This window comes from Tursiops truncatus (genome assembly GCF_011762595.2).
Source record: "Tursiops truncatus isolate mTurTru1 chromosome Y unlocalized genomic scaffold, mTurTru1.mat.Y SUPER_Y_unloc_1, whole genome shotgun sequence".
In the NCBI taxonomy this organism is placed as follows: Eukaryota; Metazoa; Chordata; class Mammalia; order Artiodactyla; family Delphinidae; genus Tursiops; species Tursiops truncatus.
Window position 1 is genome coordinate 948,408 of NW_022983136.1, and position 17,221 is coordinate 965,628.

The following is a 17,221-nucleotide window of genomic DNA, read 5'->3' on the forward strand; positions in this document are numbered from 1 at the left end:
CTCCAGCTCTGTTTTTTTTCCTCAAGATTGCTTTGGTTATTCGGGGTCTTTTGTGTTTCCATACAGATTGTAAAATTTTTTGTTCTAGTTCTGTGAAAAATGCCAGTGGTGGTTTGATAGGGATTGCATTGAATCTGTAGATTGCTTTGGGTAGTAGAGTCATTTTCACAACGTTGATTCTTTCAATCCAAGAACATGGTATATCTCTCCATCTAGTAGTATCATCTTTAATTTCTTTCATCATTGTCTTATAATTTTCTGCATACAGGTCTTTTGTCTTCTTAGGTAGGTTTATTCCTAGGTATTATTTTTGTTGCAATGGTAAATAGGAGTGTTTCCTTAATTTCACTTTCTCATTTTTCATTGTTAGTGTATAGGAATGCAAGAGATTTCTGTGCATTAATTTTGTATCCTGCTACTGTACCAAATTCATTGATTAGCTCTAGTAGTTTTCTGGTAGCATCTTTAGGATTCTCTGTGTATAGTGTCATATCATCTGCAGTGACAGCTTTACTTCTTCTTTTCTCATTTGGATTCCTTTTATTTCTTTTTCTTCTCTGATTGCTGTGCTTAACACTTCCAAAACTATGTTGAATAATAGTGGTGCGAGTGGGCAACCTTGTCTTGTTCCTGATCTTAGTGGAAATGGTTTCAGTTTTTCCCCATTGAGGACGATGTTGGCTGTGGGTTTGTCACATATGGCCTTTATTATGTTGAGGTAAGTTCACTCTATGCCTACTTTCTGCAGGGTTTTTATCATAAATGGGTGCAGAATTTTGTTGAAAGCTTTTTCTGCATCTACTGAGATGATATGTTTTTTATTCAATTTGTTAATATGGTTTATCACATTGATAGATTTGCATATATTGAATAATCCTTGCATTCCTGGGACAAACGCCACTTTATCATGGTGAATGATTCTTTTAACGTGCTGTTGGATTCTATTTGCTAGTATTTTGTTGAGGATTTTGCATCTATGTTCGTCAGTGATATTGGCGTGTAGTTTTCTTTCTTTGTTACATCTTTGTCTGGTTTTGGTATCAGCATGATGGTGGACTCATAGAATGAGTTTGGGAGTGTTCCTCCCTCTGCTATATTTTGGAAGAGTTTGAAAAGGATTGGTTACAGCTCTTCTGTAAATGTGTGTTGGAATTTGCCTGTGAAGCCATCTGGTCCTGGGCTATTGTTTGTTTGAAGGTTTTTAATCACAGTTTCAATTTCAGTGCTTGGAATTGGTCTGTTTATGTTTTCTGTTTCTTCCTGGTTCAGTCTCGGAAGGTTGTGCTTTTCTAAGAATTTGTCCATTTCTTCCAGGTTGTCCATTTTGTTGGGATGTAGTCACTTGTAGTAATCTCTCATGATCCTTTGTATTCCTGCAGTGTCAGTTGTTACTTCTCCTTTTTCATTTCTAACTCTATTGATTTGAGTCTTCTCCCTTTTTTTCTTTATGAGTCTGGCTGATGGTTTATCAATTTTGTTTATCTTCTCAAAGAACCAGCTTTTAGTTTTATTGCTCTTTTCTATTGTTTCTTTCATTTCTTTTTTCATTTATTTCTGATCTGATCTTTATGATTTCTTTCCTTCTGCTAACTTTGGGGGTTTTTTTGTTCTTCTTTCTCTGATTGCTTTAGTTGCAAGTTTAGATTGTTTATTTGAGATGTTTCTTGTTTCTTAAGGTAGGACTGTACTGCTAGAAACTTCCCTCTTAGAACTGATTTTGCTTCATCCCATAGGTTTTGGGTCATCGTGTTTTCATTGTCATTTGTCTCTAGGTATTTTTTGATTTCCTCTTTGATTTCTTCAGTGATCTCTTGGTTATTAAGTAGTGTATAATTTAGCCTCCACATGTTTGTGTTTTTTACAGTTTTTTTTCCTGTAATTGATACCTAGTTTCATAGTGTTGTGGTCGGAAACCATACTTGTTTTTATTTTTCGTTTGTTTGTTTGTTTGCGGTACGCAGGCCTCTCACTGTTGTGGCCTCTCCCGTTGCAGAGCACAGACTCTGGACATGCAGGCTCAGCGGCCATGGCTCACAGACCCAGCTGCTCCGCGGCATGTGGGATCCTCCCGGACTGGGACACGAACCCATGTCCCCTGCATCAGTAGGTGGACTCTCAACCACTGCGCCACCAGGGAAGCCCTGGAAACCATACTTGATACGATTTCAATTTTCTTAAATTTACCATGGCTTAATTTGTGACCCAAGATCTGATTTCTCCTGGAGAATGTTCCTTGAGCACTTGAGAAGAAAGTGTATTCTGTTGTTGTTGGACGGAATGTCCAATAAATATCAATTAAGTCCATCTTGTTTAATGTATCATTTAAACCTTGTGTTTTCCTTATTTATTTTCATTTTGGATGATTGTCCATTGGTGAAAGTGGGGTGTTAAAGTCCCCTACTATGATTGTGTTACTGTCTATTTCCCCTTTATGGCTGTTAGTATTTGCCTTATGTATTGAAGTGCTCCTATGTTGGGTGCATAAATATTTACAGTTGTTATATCTTCTTCTTGGATTGATCCCTTGATCGTTATGTAGTCTCGTTCTTTGTCTCTTGTTATACTGTTTGTTTTAAAGTCTATTTTGTCTGATATGATCATTGCTACGCCAACTATCTTTTGATTTTCATTTGGATGGAATATCGCTTTCCATCCCCTCGCTTTCAGTCTGTATGTGTCCCTAGGTCTGAAAGGGGTCTCTTGTAGACAGCATATATATGGGTCTTGTTTTTTTATCCATTCTGCCAGTCTATGTCTTTTGGTTGCAAAATATAATCCATTTACATTTAAGGCAATTATTGATATGTATTTTCCTATTACCATTTTCTTAATTGTTTTGCGTTTGTTATTGTAGGTCTTTTCCTTCTCTTGTGTTTCCTGCCTAGAGAAGTTCCTTTAGCATTTGTTGTAAAGCTGGTTTGGTGGTGCTGAACTCTCTTAGCTTTTGCTTGTCTGTAAAAGTTTTAATTCCTTTGTCGAATCTGAATGAGATCCTTACTGGGTAGAGTAATCTTGGGTGTAGGTTTCTCCCTTTCATCACTTTAAATATGTCCTGCCACTCCCTTCTGGCTTGCAGAGTTTCTGCTGAAAGATCACCTGTAACCTTATGGGGATTCCCTTGTATGTTATTTGTTGTTTTTCCCTTGCTGCTTTTAATATGTTTTCTTTGTATTTAATTTTTGATAGTTTGATTAATATGTGTCTTGGTGGGTTTCTCCTTGGATTTATCCTGTATGGGACTCTCTGCTTCCTGGACTTGATTTACTATTTCTTTTCCCATATTAGAGAAGTTTTCAACTACAATTGTCTTCAAATATTTTCTCAGCCCCTTTCTTTTTCCTTTCTTCTTCTGGGATCCTTATCATTCTGTTGTTGGTGTGTTAAATGTTGTCCCAGAGGTCTCTGAGACGGTCCTCAGTTCTTTTCATTCTGTTTTCTTTATTCTGCTCTGTGGTAGTTATTTCCACTATTTTATCTTCCAGGTCACACTTATCCGTTCTTCTGCCTCAGTTATTCTGCTATTGATTCCTTCTAGAGAATATTTAATTTCCTTTATTGTGTTGTTCCTCACTGTTTGTTTGCTCTTTAGTACTTCTAGGTCCTTGTTAAACGTTTCTTGTATTTTCTCCACTCTATTTCCAAGATTTAGGATCATCTTTACTATCATTACTCTGAATTCTTTTTCAGGTAGACTGCCTATTTCCTCTTCATTTGTTTGGTCTTGTGGGTTTTTACTTTGCTCCTTCATCTGCTGTGTGTTTCTCTGTCTTCTCATTTTGCTTAACTTACTGTGTTTGGTGTCTCCTTTTCACAGGCTGCAGGTTCTTAGTTCCCGTTGTTTTTGGTGTTTGCTCCCAGTGGGTAAGGTTGGTTCAGTGGGTTATGTAGGCTTCCTGGGGGAGGGGACTAGTGCCTGTGTTCTGGTTGATGAGGCTGGATCTTGTATTTTCTGGTGGGCAGGACCTTGTCCGGTGGTGTGTTTTGGGGTGCCTGTGACATTATTTTGATTTTAGGCAGCCTTTCTGCTAATGGGTGGGGTTATGTTCCTGTCTTGCTAGTTGTTTGATATGGGGTGTCCAACACTGTAGCTTTCTGGTCGTTGAGTGAAGCTGGGTGTTGGTGTTGAGATGGAGATCTCTGGGAGATTTTCGCCATTTGATATTACATGGAGCTGGGAGGTCTCTGTTGGACCAGTGTCCTGAACTTGGCTCTCCCACTTCAGAGGCACAGCACTGACTGCTGGCTGGAGCACCAAGAGCCTTTCATCCACACGGCTCAGAATAAAAGGGAGAAAAAGTAGAAAGAAAGAAAAAATAAAATAAAATAAAGTTATTAAAATAAAAAATAATTATCAAAAGTTTTTATTATCTTAAGAAGTAGTTAAAAAGAAAGAAAAAAGAGGGCTACCAAACAAAACAAATCCACCAATCATATCAAGTGCTAAAAGCTATACTAAAAAAAAAAAAAAAAAACCCAAAAAACGGACAGACAAAACCCTAGGACAAATGGTAACAGCAAATCTTTACAGACAAAATCACACACAGAAGCATACACAGTCACAAAAAGAGAAAAAGGAAAAAAAAATATAATTGCTCCCAAAGTCCACCACCTCAATTTTGGGATGATTCCTTGTGTATTCATGTATTCCACAGATGCAGGTGCATCAAGTTGATGGTGGAGATTTAATCCGCTGCTCCTGAGGCTGCTGGGAGAGATTTCCCTTTCTCTTCTTTGTTCACGCAGCTGCCGGGGTTCCGCTTTGGATTTGGACCAGCCTCCGCGTGTAGGTCGCCCTCTGGCGCCTGTTCTTCGCTCAGGCAGGACGGGGTTAAAGGAGCAGCTGATTCGGGGGCTCTGGCTCACTCAGGCCAGTGGGGAGAGGGAGGGGTATGGATGCGGGGCGAGCTTGCGGCGGCAGAGGCCAGCGTGACGTAGCAGCAGTCTGAGGCGCGCCGTGCGTTCTCCCGGGGAAGTCGTCCCTGGATCCCGGGACCCCGGCAGTGGCGGGCTGCACAGGCTCCCGGGAGGGGCGGTGTGGATAGTGACCTGTGCTTGCACACAGGCTTCTTGGTGGCTTTACGTAACAGCAGCCTTAGCGTCTCATGCCTGTCTCTGGGGTCGGCTTGCGCCCGTCTCTGGAGCTCCTTTAAGCTGCGCTCTTAATCCCCTCTCCTCACACACCACAAAACAAAGAGGCAAGAAAAAGTCTCTTGCCTCTTCGGCAGTTCTAGACTTTTTGCCAGACTCCCTCCGGCAGGCTGTGGCGCACCAGCTCCCTTCAGGCTGTGTTCACGCAGCTAACTCCAGGCCTTTTCCTGGGGTCTGACTTCCGAAACCCGAGCCTCAGCTCCCAGCCCTGCCCGCCCTGGCGGGTGAGCAGACAAGCCTCTCGGGCTGGTGAGTGCTGGTCAGCACCGATCGTCTGTGCCTGAATCTCTCCGCTTTGTCCTCTGCACCCCTGTTGCTGCGCTCTCCTCCGTGGCTCCAAAGTTTCCCCCACCTCCACCCCTGTCTCTGCCAGTGGAGGGTCTTCCTAGTGTGTGGAAACCTTTCCTCCTCCACAGCTCCCTCCCACTGGCGGGTCCCATCCCTATTCTTTTGTCTCTGTTTTTTCTTTTGCCCTACCCAGGTACGTGGGGAGTTTCTTGCCTTTTGAGAGGTCTGAGGTCTTCTGCCAGCGTTCAGTAGGTGTTCTGTAGGAGTTGTTCCACGTGTAAATGTATTTCTGTTGTGTTTGTGGGGAGGAAGGCAATCTCCACTTCTTACTCTTCCACCGTCTTCCCAATATTTTATAATAACTCTAAATGGAATATAATATATAAAATATTAAATCAACATGTTGTACACCTGAAACTAATATTGTAAATCAATTAGACTTCAATTTGAATGAAAGAAAAGAAATGAAGGCTAAACTAGAAGAAAACAAGAATGAGTCAATATAACAGAAAATGCCTTTCTAAAGTAGAAAGGAAAATGTTTTAAATCAAAAAGAGGCAAAGATGAACAGATTTCTAGAAAAAGTGACAAATATGAAAGATAGCAAAGAAGACCTGACATATAGATAATAAGATTATCTGAAGAAGAATACCAAAGCAAGGAAAAAGAAAAAAATGCTTAAAACTAATATTGGATGGTTGTAGAGATTGTCATACAGAGTGAAGTAAGTCAGAAAGAGAAAAACACCATATGGTAATGCACATGTATGTAATCTGAAAAAACGGTACTGATGAACCTAGTGGCAGGGCAGGAATAAAGATGCAGATGTAGAGAATAGACTTGTGGACACGGGGAGAGGGAAGGGTAAGCTGGGACAAAGTGAGAGAGTGGTAGTGTATATATGGACATATACACACTACCAAATGTAAAACAGATAGCTAGTGGGAAGCAGCCGCATAGCACAGGGAGATCAGCTCAGTGCTTTGTGACCACCTAGAGGGGTGGGATAGGGAGGGTGGGAGGGAGATGCAAGAGGGAGGGGATATGGGGATATATGTATACATGTAGCTGATTCACTTTGTTGTACAGCAGAAACTAACACAACATTGTAAAGCAGCTATACTCCAATAAAGATATAGTTTAAAAAAAAAACTAATATTGAGGAAACTTTAGGTTTGCTTTTAAAAAGCACACCGTGTACCTAAGAATTTTGCTCCAGAATGACCAACAGCAAGACACATTCTAATAAAATTACTAGACTTTCTTTTTTTAAAAAAAGAAATGCCTTGGATACTTCAGGAAAAACAGCAGGTGGATGGTAAAGGAAGGAAAATTAGATCATCTTCAAACTTTTTGACACCGACACTTTATGCCAGAACAAATGGCGTAACATTTAAGATACTCAAGGGGAAAAAAATGTGAGCCAAGAACATTATATCTGGTAAAACTGACTTTTAGGTATAAAGGGTACAGGTATTTATCAACATACAGGAACTCAGGAAATATTGGTCCCATGATCCCTTTCTGAGAAAGTTGCTAGAGAATGAGCTTAAGACAACCAAAGTGATGAGAGAGACATTGATATAAGTACTATCAGTCAGCATGAAATATATAGTTACTTGTAGAACTAAGACTAAATGAGATTTGAAAGAGAGAAAGTATTAATGCCTATATGCCCAGTGCTCTGGTAATATAGATATAATGCAACTTTTAATGGGGAAAGAATTTGCAAAAAAAGAACTGTTCTCAGCAATTATATTGGTATCAGTATTAGTGTTATTCCAGGACTGTGTAATGTGAGATAATATTAACTGAGTAATTATGAGATACTCTAATTCCATCATCCTCTGTCTTTGAGAGCCAAGACTATTAGTGTGGAAGAATACAGATGTAATTCAAAAGAATTTGAGTTAGAAACAAAACACCCCTTTAGTCCTGAATATGAACTCATGAGAAATTTTATTGAAAAGTACACACACACACACACACACACACACACACTTTTGCTTTATCCACTGAAAAGGCTTAGAAACAATGACCAGCCCAGAAGCAATGAGCTCACCTAGTAACCCAGGTTCTGTTCTTGAAATACCATTCCCATTAAAAGAAATCAGGATTTCTTAGACAAATAGCTAATTCCAAGTTTGCAGCAGGAAATAAATAACATGAGCTTGGAACATCTTTTCATAAAGGTTAGGAAAGAAGCTTTCAAAGACTACTATGGTCATATCAAAAGGACTCAGAAGCCACTGGAGACGTTTGCACTGGCCAAAGACAGTTTGGCTTGAAAAAGGATAATTGCCAGTAGCAACGAGCACATCTAGTGCCCAGATCTTGGTGTCTAATACTATTCTCCAATTAAAGGGCTCCTTAGAGAAGTGGATAATTCTGGGGCTGGACAGGGAATATACAAGATGAATCTGAAATATCTTGTAGTACTAGAAAATAAAGGAGCACTCAAAAAACAACAGCAAACAAAATATTGAGGTATGTTAATGTGACACAGGGCCTTCTGAAAGAACTGTGGCCAAAACTGGAAGAATGTGAGCAGGAAAATAACAGTATTGGATTATAACACAAGGAATAAAATGTGTCCGTGAGTCTATAGTGATAGAAATAAATGATTAAATAAATAGATGGGGGTGAAGAGACCAATCTCCCCTACAGAAAAATTATAATTTGTGTATATACACCTGTCTCAAGGAGGTGCAGCATAACTCCTCACCCCTTAAGTGTAGGCTGTGTTTAGTTACTTGCTTCCAAAGACTATAGTATAGAAGGAGGGGGGAGCAGTTGGGAACCCTACAAACACTACCTGAAGTGATCCCAGTTAACATCAGCAGTGATAAGTCATGTTGGTGGTGTGTAGCCTTGGTTTGATGTGATAAGGAGGAAACTTCACTGTGTTATTCTCTTCCAAAAATCATAACCCTAGTCTAATTATGAGAAAAATATGAGACAACCCCAGGTTGAGGGACATTCTGCAAAATACCTGATGAGTACCCCTTAAAACTGTCCAGGTAATCAAAAACAAGGAAAGTGAGAAATTCTCACAGCAAAGAGGAGACGAAGGAGACACAGGACTAATGTAATATGGAATATTTGATGGGGTCCTGGAATCAAAAAAAAGAACATTATGTAAAACCTAAGGAAATCTGAATAAAGTATGAACTTTAGTTGTTAGTTATGTATGTATCAGTATTGGTTTATTAGTTATGACACACAAACCATAGTAATGTAAGATGTTAACAATAAGGGAAATTGGGTATGGATGTATAAGAACTCTGTACTATCTTCTCAGTTTTTCTGTAAATTAAAACTAAAATTAGCTTATTTGAATAGTTTTTAGAATTCATTGCAATTCATTGAAACCCATCAAGTGTGTTTAAATCCGTGAGTTCATAACTATAGTTAAAACAGAAATTGTTCAATTTCAGAGGATGATAAGGAACCAATTTAATAACTTGAGAAATGGTAAATTAAAGCAGAAGAATCAAGCATTAATCTTGTTTTCTTTTCCTGGGTGACTAAATAGTAGTAGATGAGGGAAAGCCTCTCTTTATAAAAAGCATTCTACTTAATAAAAAAAGAAATGTTATAGAGTATCACCATTTTGAAACCCTGGGAAAATTAACGAATCTAGGCATTGAGCGTCAACAGCTGCTAACATCACAACATAGGAGACACAGATACTATGTGCCACCTGCTGAGGGAGGACAGCACCACCTGTATTCATGCGAAGGGATCAACCCTAAGTCATGTCAAGCTCCGTGTCCGGTTGCCAATCTGCAGAAATACAGAAGAACGTGTTTGACTCCATCATGACTATGCGGTCGGCAAAAACCAGAGTTGGGGAAACTACAGGTCAAATGCCCCAGCCTCTTCAATAGAGAACTTGTAAGGAAAGAAAGGGATGGAAGAAGAAACCTGTAGATTAAAAATATATCAAAATATTTGAAAATGGGTAAGACTAACCTCAAAAGCATTTTGCTAAGTGAAAGAAGTCAGACACAAAAGACCACATGTTACTTGATTCCATTTATGTGAAATGTTCAGAATAGCAACTCTATAGAGATAGAAGGTAGATTGGTGATTTCCAGGGAGGGAAGGAATGGGAATTAACTGCCAGTGAGCACAGGGTGTCATTTGGTAGATGCTCATGGAGAAGCTTTGGGGATGGGTACAGAAAATGTATATCTTGACCCAAGTGAAGGCTATAAAGGTATAGCCTCCTTATCAAATTTTAAGTTATATATATTTTTGTGTGATTTCCAGTATCTTTTACTTTACAATAAAAGGGTTAAAAGAAAAGCAGAACACAAGACTCCTAAGCTGTAAGGAGAGATCAGATTCCCCACATATTTCATTCTTTATCATGGTGATGAGAGTATTTCTCGTGAGCAAATTCAAGGTAGCTAGGAAATGTTCCTTTACCTCAAAAAGGAAAGAAAAAAATAGTGCAAAAGAGATGTAGTATTTGGTACACTGCATGACAAGTGCGATGTGGACCGCAGACTGTTGCAAACGTGCAAAATAAGACACATTCTTTTCTGGTAGGTTCAGCTGCCCCCTGATTTCCAATTTTATACACACACAGAATTGTAGAACTGTAATAAAGGAAATGGATGAAGGAGGAGAAGTCACCTGTAGTCCCACCTCCCTGGCAAGTCACAAATCATAAAATCATAAATATTTTTTACTTTAGTGTTTTTGTCAGGCGAGTGTGATAACCACTATACTATGGAAACACTTCACTGTTTTTGGTTTGCTGAGGTTCTGTTGGTCAGTTGGTGTTTTGTTTTCTGTTGTGAGGGGTTGGCCTTTTTAGCAAGAATTCGTTCCCAAAATAGAATTCATTTTGAGGGGCAACTTTGTTTTTGCCTTCTCGTGAAAACCACTTAGAGGATCCTGTATTACTATTATTTAACATGTCACCTGTTAAGTAATAGTAAGTACTCTCCGCAGTTCTGCTGGCTCCAGGGTAGGCAGCTAGGTATATATTCCTTGTTCTCTTGTTATGTGGTCGTATTCAGAGTGGAGCTGGGGCCCATGACAGTCGCTCTTTCCCTCACCCTGCTTTCTCATTTTTCTACTTGAGCAGAGTTCAGAACAGCTCAGCAACAAGATCAGGAACAGGAGGAAGAGGATGATGAACAGGCAGTCCACAGAGCTCGGGAGTGGGATGACTGGAACGACACCCATCCTATGGGCTATGGCAACCGACAGAACATGGGTTAGTCTCCCCACAGCAAGACAGGACTACAGGGGCTTCTGTCTTCCCCACCAAGGAAAGCTGTGCAGTCTTCCCCTCCCTGGGCTCCTGCTTCAGCCATGTACAACGAAGGCAGAGATGCTTAATCTTGCCTTGCATTCATTAAAATGTCAAACAATTAAGTGTGTATTTCTACCCTAGATGATGAGCCAGCAATCTTGTCTTGGAATTACAATCCTCGTCATGATATATTCCATTTTTCTTAAGTGGAAAGCAAAGAGTACTGAGAAATGGTTCTATATAATCAATGGCTGTATGAATTCTCTTTGAAAAAGAAAAGTCCCCTCTATCATGTGAGCCTGTGCAGAAATATGAATATCAGCTGCTTTCTTCCAGGGGGTGAAGGGAGGGGGTCAGCTATGGTTCCCTGGGCTTATGGAGAGATCCTAGTCATCTCCCTTTGATGTGGGCAGTGAGTTACCCAGCATCAGAGCTGCCCAGACTGGCTGGAGCTTGCTTTCTCCTTTCTACCCCAGTGCTGTTAACTAACCCAACACTTGCTTTACAAGGGACAAGCACAAAAGCCGGGACTTGCCCTGCCACACAGCTCTATTTTCAGGAATTACAGCTGTCAATGAACAGAACATAACAATCCTATCTACCCAATCTTCCTTGCTTCAGCCATGAGAAATGAGGAAACCGATAAGGCACTATGAGAGCCATCCTTGTGTGAGCATCTGAGGCCAGGGTCTTTACTCTGGAACTATCTAGAACCCTGAGAGTAAGAGCAGCTCAGGCCATAGCCTAGCTCTTAAGTGGGCTACTGGAAGACCACTTTGGCCCTCTTTGCCTGTTCTGTGCCATACCTGGCACAGTCCCAAGCGGTCAGTGTGCCGTGGCAGTCATTTTGCTAGTTAATAAGGTACCTGCAGTCATGCCTATAACTGGGAGTGGAGGAGGGGGGACCGCACAGATGACAAGGAAAGGTACCTACTTTCTGCAGTAAAGAGAAGACATGTCCTCAGCTCCCGGGTTGATAACCTAGAAAAGAAGCCATGTGTTAAAACAAATGATCTCTATAGAAAACATACTTTTGTTCTATGTGGCTTTGGTACACTTCGTCTTCTTTTAAGAAGATGACTCAGCCTTCCTATTCTAGCTTCTGCAGTCTAGCTTAGGACAGGGGTTTGAAAAGGAGACTCAGATCCCTCTGCTTTGTAGGGTGGTAAATGGAGGGCTGTCAGACGATGAGAAGGACGTTATGTTTAGTGGGAGATGACAGAAGACTACCAATAATATATTTATTGCTAAATATATACTGCTTAATAAAGGATTCATGTCACCCTCACAACATAAGCTCCTGAAACTGGTAGAGCACAGATTAACTTCCCCACTGATTTGGGAAGCAAGCATTCATTTGTAGTTCTCTTCCAGTTATTGCCAGGTTGCCTCTAGCAATGGCCTGTTTCGTGCCCTTGAAACTCCACCCTGAGCTCATTCCCAAAATGGGCCAGGTTGGGGTTATCCCCTTGGTCTGATCTATTTAAAGATGGTCCTTCTAGAAGATCCAGCCTGATGAAACCCCCTCACATTCTGATATCTAAGAGGCAAACTAGACAAAGTGGGTTTGAATCCTGGCTTTAAAAGTTGAAAGCTGTGTGACCTTGGGCAATATAACTTCTCTGAACTGCTCCTCTGTTTTCTCTATGTTTATAGATGAGCTGTTTCATAGGGTTGTTTTGAGAATTAAATGAATAATGGCAGCCATTATAATAGGCTGAAGAATAAGTGTTTTCATTTGAGCTCAGTGACTATGGTCTGTCCACTAGGAAGGGAAAGGAAATGGACAGGTAGGTGTTGGAAACTCTGTTCTGTGCCAGGCACCAGACCCAACACTTCCACATGCTATTAATACTCACAATGACCCTGCAAAATAGGTAGCATTGTCCCCATTTTACAGATGAGAAAATAGGCCCAGAAAAGCTGAGTGATTTCTTCAAGTTCAGATTAGTAACAAGCTGTGCTTCTGTCATTTTCCATGTCCTTCCTAATTGCATGTGCTTTTAGTTCTGCATCTTAAAGCAGCTTAAAAAGAAGGAGCAGCTTGAAAAATCCAAACCCAAACCACCACTTATACGTTATTGGAGCTCTAGAAATGCCTTTTTAACTGACTCACCGAAGAAAAGGTTATGCCAGACTGCTTCCCCACTGCCATTTCCCCCTCAGCTGGGGGATAAGAAGACAGAGGCCGTGAGCAAATCCATCTTCCTCCATTTTCCTCCCCAGTTCAGTCTGCCTGCCTGGCGGCTAGAGAAAACAAAAATAGAACCACCTTCTCTACTCCCACCAGAACAAGGCGTTTCAGGGTCCTAGAGTGAGCTGGGTGTGGTGGACTGCAGCAAGCGAGGACTCAAAGCATTCTACGGATAACAGTACTGCCTCATCGTTTGCACTGTGCTTATTTCACGTATGCTGCATATTTCATTCTCACAACCTGTCAGGCAGGAGATGATGCCTTCGTTTTACAGGGAAGGAAACTGGCTTGGGGAAATACAGTGAGTGACTTACTTCAGCACACATTTAATACATAGACCATGCAAACATATCAGTGTAGCCAAAATATTTGCCCTCTGTAGCTCTCACATGGAGGCCAATTAGTTATTTGGAAGAGGTGAACGCTGTGCACTACTTCTTTTAATGCCATCATGCAGTGATTTGTCCTTTCCACTCTTGTTCTTTTGAACACCCCTGTAAGACAGGGCAGGGGACTGAATGAGCTGATTTCAAGCCCAAGAAGTTGGAGTTAAGGATTCTGAATTGAGTCTCAATCCTCAGTGCTCTGCCCCTCCGTAGCCGGGTGACCCAGGGCCACCCAGGTCACTGGGGTCCCTGCTGTCATTTAAAACAACGTGCAAAGGATAAAACTTTTGAACCTAAATCCACCTCTCTATGTTAACTGAATTCCGAAGTCCTCCTCTCCTTACTGTGGGCCTCTGGTTTGCTCATCAGCACAACAGATACACTGCCACCCAGCTCTTTCAGACACCCGACAACAAGAGGGCACTGTGACCTTTGTCTCCTTGCAAAACAGCTCCCTCCAACATCTGCACATCGTTTCCTCACAGATTGCTTTTCACCCATTCATCCAAGGTTTAACCTGGCTCAGTTCACTCACGCTCCATAGCAAGGAAGTATGGGTTCTAATAAAAGCTCTCTCAGTTTTAGCCCCTCCCAGTTGCTGACTTACCTCACAGTTACCTCACAGTTCAGAGTAAGGAGCAAATGAAATAAAATATGGAAAAGCACTTTGAACAATTAGAAAACATGGCACAAATGTTTGTAAGTTTTGCGGCCAGAGGAGGGGGTGCATTATTTTTTAAATTCAGTATTTCACAACTTATTTTAACCCCTGCTCCCCTATTGCTTTCTCAGTCTTCTATATATATCACCACCAGCGAAAAGGTTTGTGAACATGCTTTCCTTTGTGTGCTGGAGAAGACCAGCACAGGAGAGAATTGTTACATGCAGTGGAAATTGAGAACTGGTTTTTACTTACCTGCCCATCAGGCCGCCTTTGACAAATGTATGTGAAAAGATGGTAAAAGATTTCAGTTTCTTGTCCCAACTGGCAATAAATCCCTCCAAGAGAGTACAACTCAGCAAAGACCTAGGCCATCCTATTCTCATGTGGTAGCAAAAATAAGAAGAATTCGTGTATTGAGCACCTACTGTATACTAGGAGTTGACTATATCTAATCCTCACAACAACGTCCCAAGGATATTATTATTGCCTCAATTTGTAAATGAGGAACTTGAGGCTCAGAGAAGGGACTTCCCAAAGATCACTCAGCCCTAAGTGTAGAGCTGGGCCTGGATTCCAGGTGGGCCTGATTCCACAGACCATGTCCATCCAGTCTACCACACTCTGCAGGAAGCACAAAGCACGGGGGACATATGAAGGTGGTCAAGATACCCCACTGGCGCAGTGCTCTGGGAATCACCCCTCCCCTTTCTCTGTCTACATTTTGAGCAATGATTCTATCAGGTTTGCCGGATAGGCCCTTTAAGGGCACATCTGAGACCTGCTCACTAGGAGAATACCCTGGACTCAGAACTCTCCCCTTCCTGGGGCCCTACGTCCCTCAACTGTAGAATTCCTGCTCCCAGTGCCAGGCCCACCTGTTTCCTGCCCTATCCGATCTTGGTACAAGTAAATCTTTAAAACCCTGTCTCTATTCCACCCTCTCACTTAAGGGTTCCTACACATTTTCTGAGCCTGCCAAAGCCCCCCCTCTTGATCTACCAGGCCCTCCTGGACAATTAAGACAAGACCCAGGTTGTGAGCACATGAGACTTGGCAGCCAGGGGCTGGGAGGGAGGATTTCTGCCTGAACTCTAAGGCCCTCCCACACTCAGAGACAGATACCACCTCTGCTACCCTGGTGCCCTTGTCCTCGGCTCAGAGACATTGATTGGCAGAAAGACTCCTCACCCACTTTATGGAACCTGTCTTCTCCTTTCCTTTTCTACCTTCTGCCTGGGTGAGCTCACCCCACCTCCAGCTTCCATGACTCACCACATGTATACTGATGGCCAGTGCTAGCCCTGACCTTTCTGCTGAGCTCCCTGCAGATAGTTACCGGAAAAAGGAATCCACAGGCTTGGGACCTGGAGACAATCTTTAATTTTGAAAAGGCTGGTGTGCAGAAGCAAGCCTTTTAGCCTGAAACATAATAGATGTTCAGTAGACATTCATTTAATTAAACAATGAATAATAATAGGAAACACTTACAGTAATACCTCCTGTGTGCCAGGCCCTGTGCTAAGTGCTTTACATTCACTCACTCAATACTCAGAACAACCCTATGAAGCAGGTGCTATTATTATCCCCATTTTACAGTTGGGGAAACCAAGGCACAGAGGTCTGCCAACTTGTAAGTGGCAGAGCTGAGATCTGAACCCCAGCTATCTGGCTCTAAAGTCCATGCCTTTAGCCGCTGGAATGCCTCCCGACAACAGATCTAGAGAGACGGAACGATTCCCCCACAGCGTCTGGGGAGGAACTTGGCAGAGCCAGGACCAAAAGCCAGGTCTGCTCTCTGTGCAGTGCTTCTCCCAGGCCACTGGTACAGAACCCCTGGGAGTGGAGGCACAAGGAGGGATCTGAGAAGTCTAGATATTCATGCAATAAAAGGCTCTAGTCGACTAGGTGGTTCCCAGCAGAAGGCAGGAGGAGTCAGAGCATCCACCAGGGCAGACTGCTTTTCAGAGATCCTATTTGAGGCCTAAGCTATTCCCTTTTCCTGCATTAATTTATCAGGGACCCCTCCTCCCCCACCCCACCCCACCCCCACACAGCTAGAACCAGCCGGAGGCAATTGAGCATCTGTGGGGAAAGGATGCATATTAGAGAGATTAGAAAGTATGATCTAAAGCCTGGTGTGTGTGTAGGAAGTTGTGGTGGGGAGAGAACAGGGAAGACTGGAGAAAAGGTTAGGTCAAGGCTAAAACCTCCAGCAGATAAAGGGACTCAGTGATGAGATTAAGGCAAAGCATCTGCAATCAGCTCAGCTTTGGAGGCACCAGCCTTCTTACCACAACAGAACAGCACCGTGGCCATGGCCTTCCTCTCCCATCTGGATCTTCAGGAAAGCCTCCAAACACTCTCTGTTTTGCAGTGGATCCCAGTCTATGCTTTTTTAGGTGAGTGAACCCCAGGGGTTGGAGAGCACAAGGGAACAGATGAAGAAAGAGACCAGGAATCTCCAGATGAGGGCTCCAAAGAAATCATTTGGTTGGTCACTGTCTCTGGGAAGGACTGTGCCTCTCTACCCAGAGAGATTGCTATTGTTAAGTTCATTAGATTTCTCTCCTCCCATCTGAGGGGCATGAAGGCCATGAGTGAGGCTGCAGGTTTCCTGGTTTAAAGATAACCCCAGCCTTCTCTCAGGACTGCCCCCTGTGAACTAGCTGAAGAGTCCTATTCGGGGGCAGGGGCAGAGTTGGTGTTACTGCGTAGACGTAAGGTGATTTTCCAGTATAAGACTATGAGAGAAGTATGGAAAATCTGTGGGCTGCGTGAGTGACACATTAGATAGAATTTTGAGAAAGGGCCAGCTCTTCAATGCACTCAGAGAATGACAGTCATCGGTGCTGGGCAAATGGGCTAAGAGCTCGAAGCTTTTCTCAGTCAGAAACCAGGGCTTTGTGAGCAGCCAATTACAGGGGCAAGTTTGGAAACTGGAAACTGGAAGAAATGTCATCCTGAAGGACGAGACAGGTTAGGAGGCTGCCAAGTCCAATCTGTGGGAGGCTATATGACCCCGTAGAGCAGTGGTTCTTAACTAGGGACCTATAGACCTAGAATGAGGCAGGGAGGGACACCGTTGAATTTGGATGGAAAAAATTACCTGTTTATTTTCACTAATCTCATATTGAAATGATGAATGTAGTCAGCAAACCACAGAAATACCTGTGAATTTGTCAGTAATAGACATAACAGAGATTTACATTTCACATGCCCGTTGTTGCAGTAATCTCAAAAGTTCATTTATACTCGTTACCCCTTCCAAA

At 42.2% G+C, this 17,221-nt stretch overlaps 1 protein-coding gene across 6 annotated transcripts in view; it reads left to right on the top strand.

Annotated features, from left to right (window-relative positions):
* LOC117310592 (immunoglobulin-binding protein 1-like) overlaps positions 1 to 10,864 on the top strand; it is a 35,965-nt gene extending 25,101 nt beyond the window's left edge. For 2 of the 6 annotated variants that reach the window (XM_073799770.1, XM_073799769.1), the window contains exon 6: positions 1,994 to 6,442. In XM_073799770.1, coding sequence (XP_073655871.1) covers positions 1,994 to 2,178 — 185 coding nt within the window. In that variant the 3' untranslated portion in view covers positions 2,179 to 6,442. Of the gene's footprint in view, positions 1 to 1,993; positions 6,443 to 10,537 lie in introns of those variants that run through there. The other 4 variants (XM_033850308.2, XM_033850305.2, XM_033850304.2 and 1 more) reach the window with 3 other exon arrangements.
* The last annotated feature ends 6,357 nt before the right edge of the window (positions 10,865 to 17,221 follow it).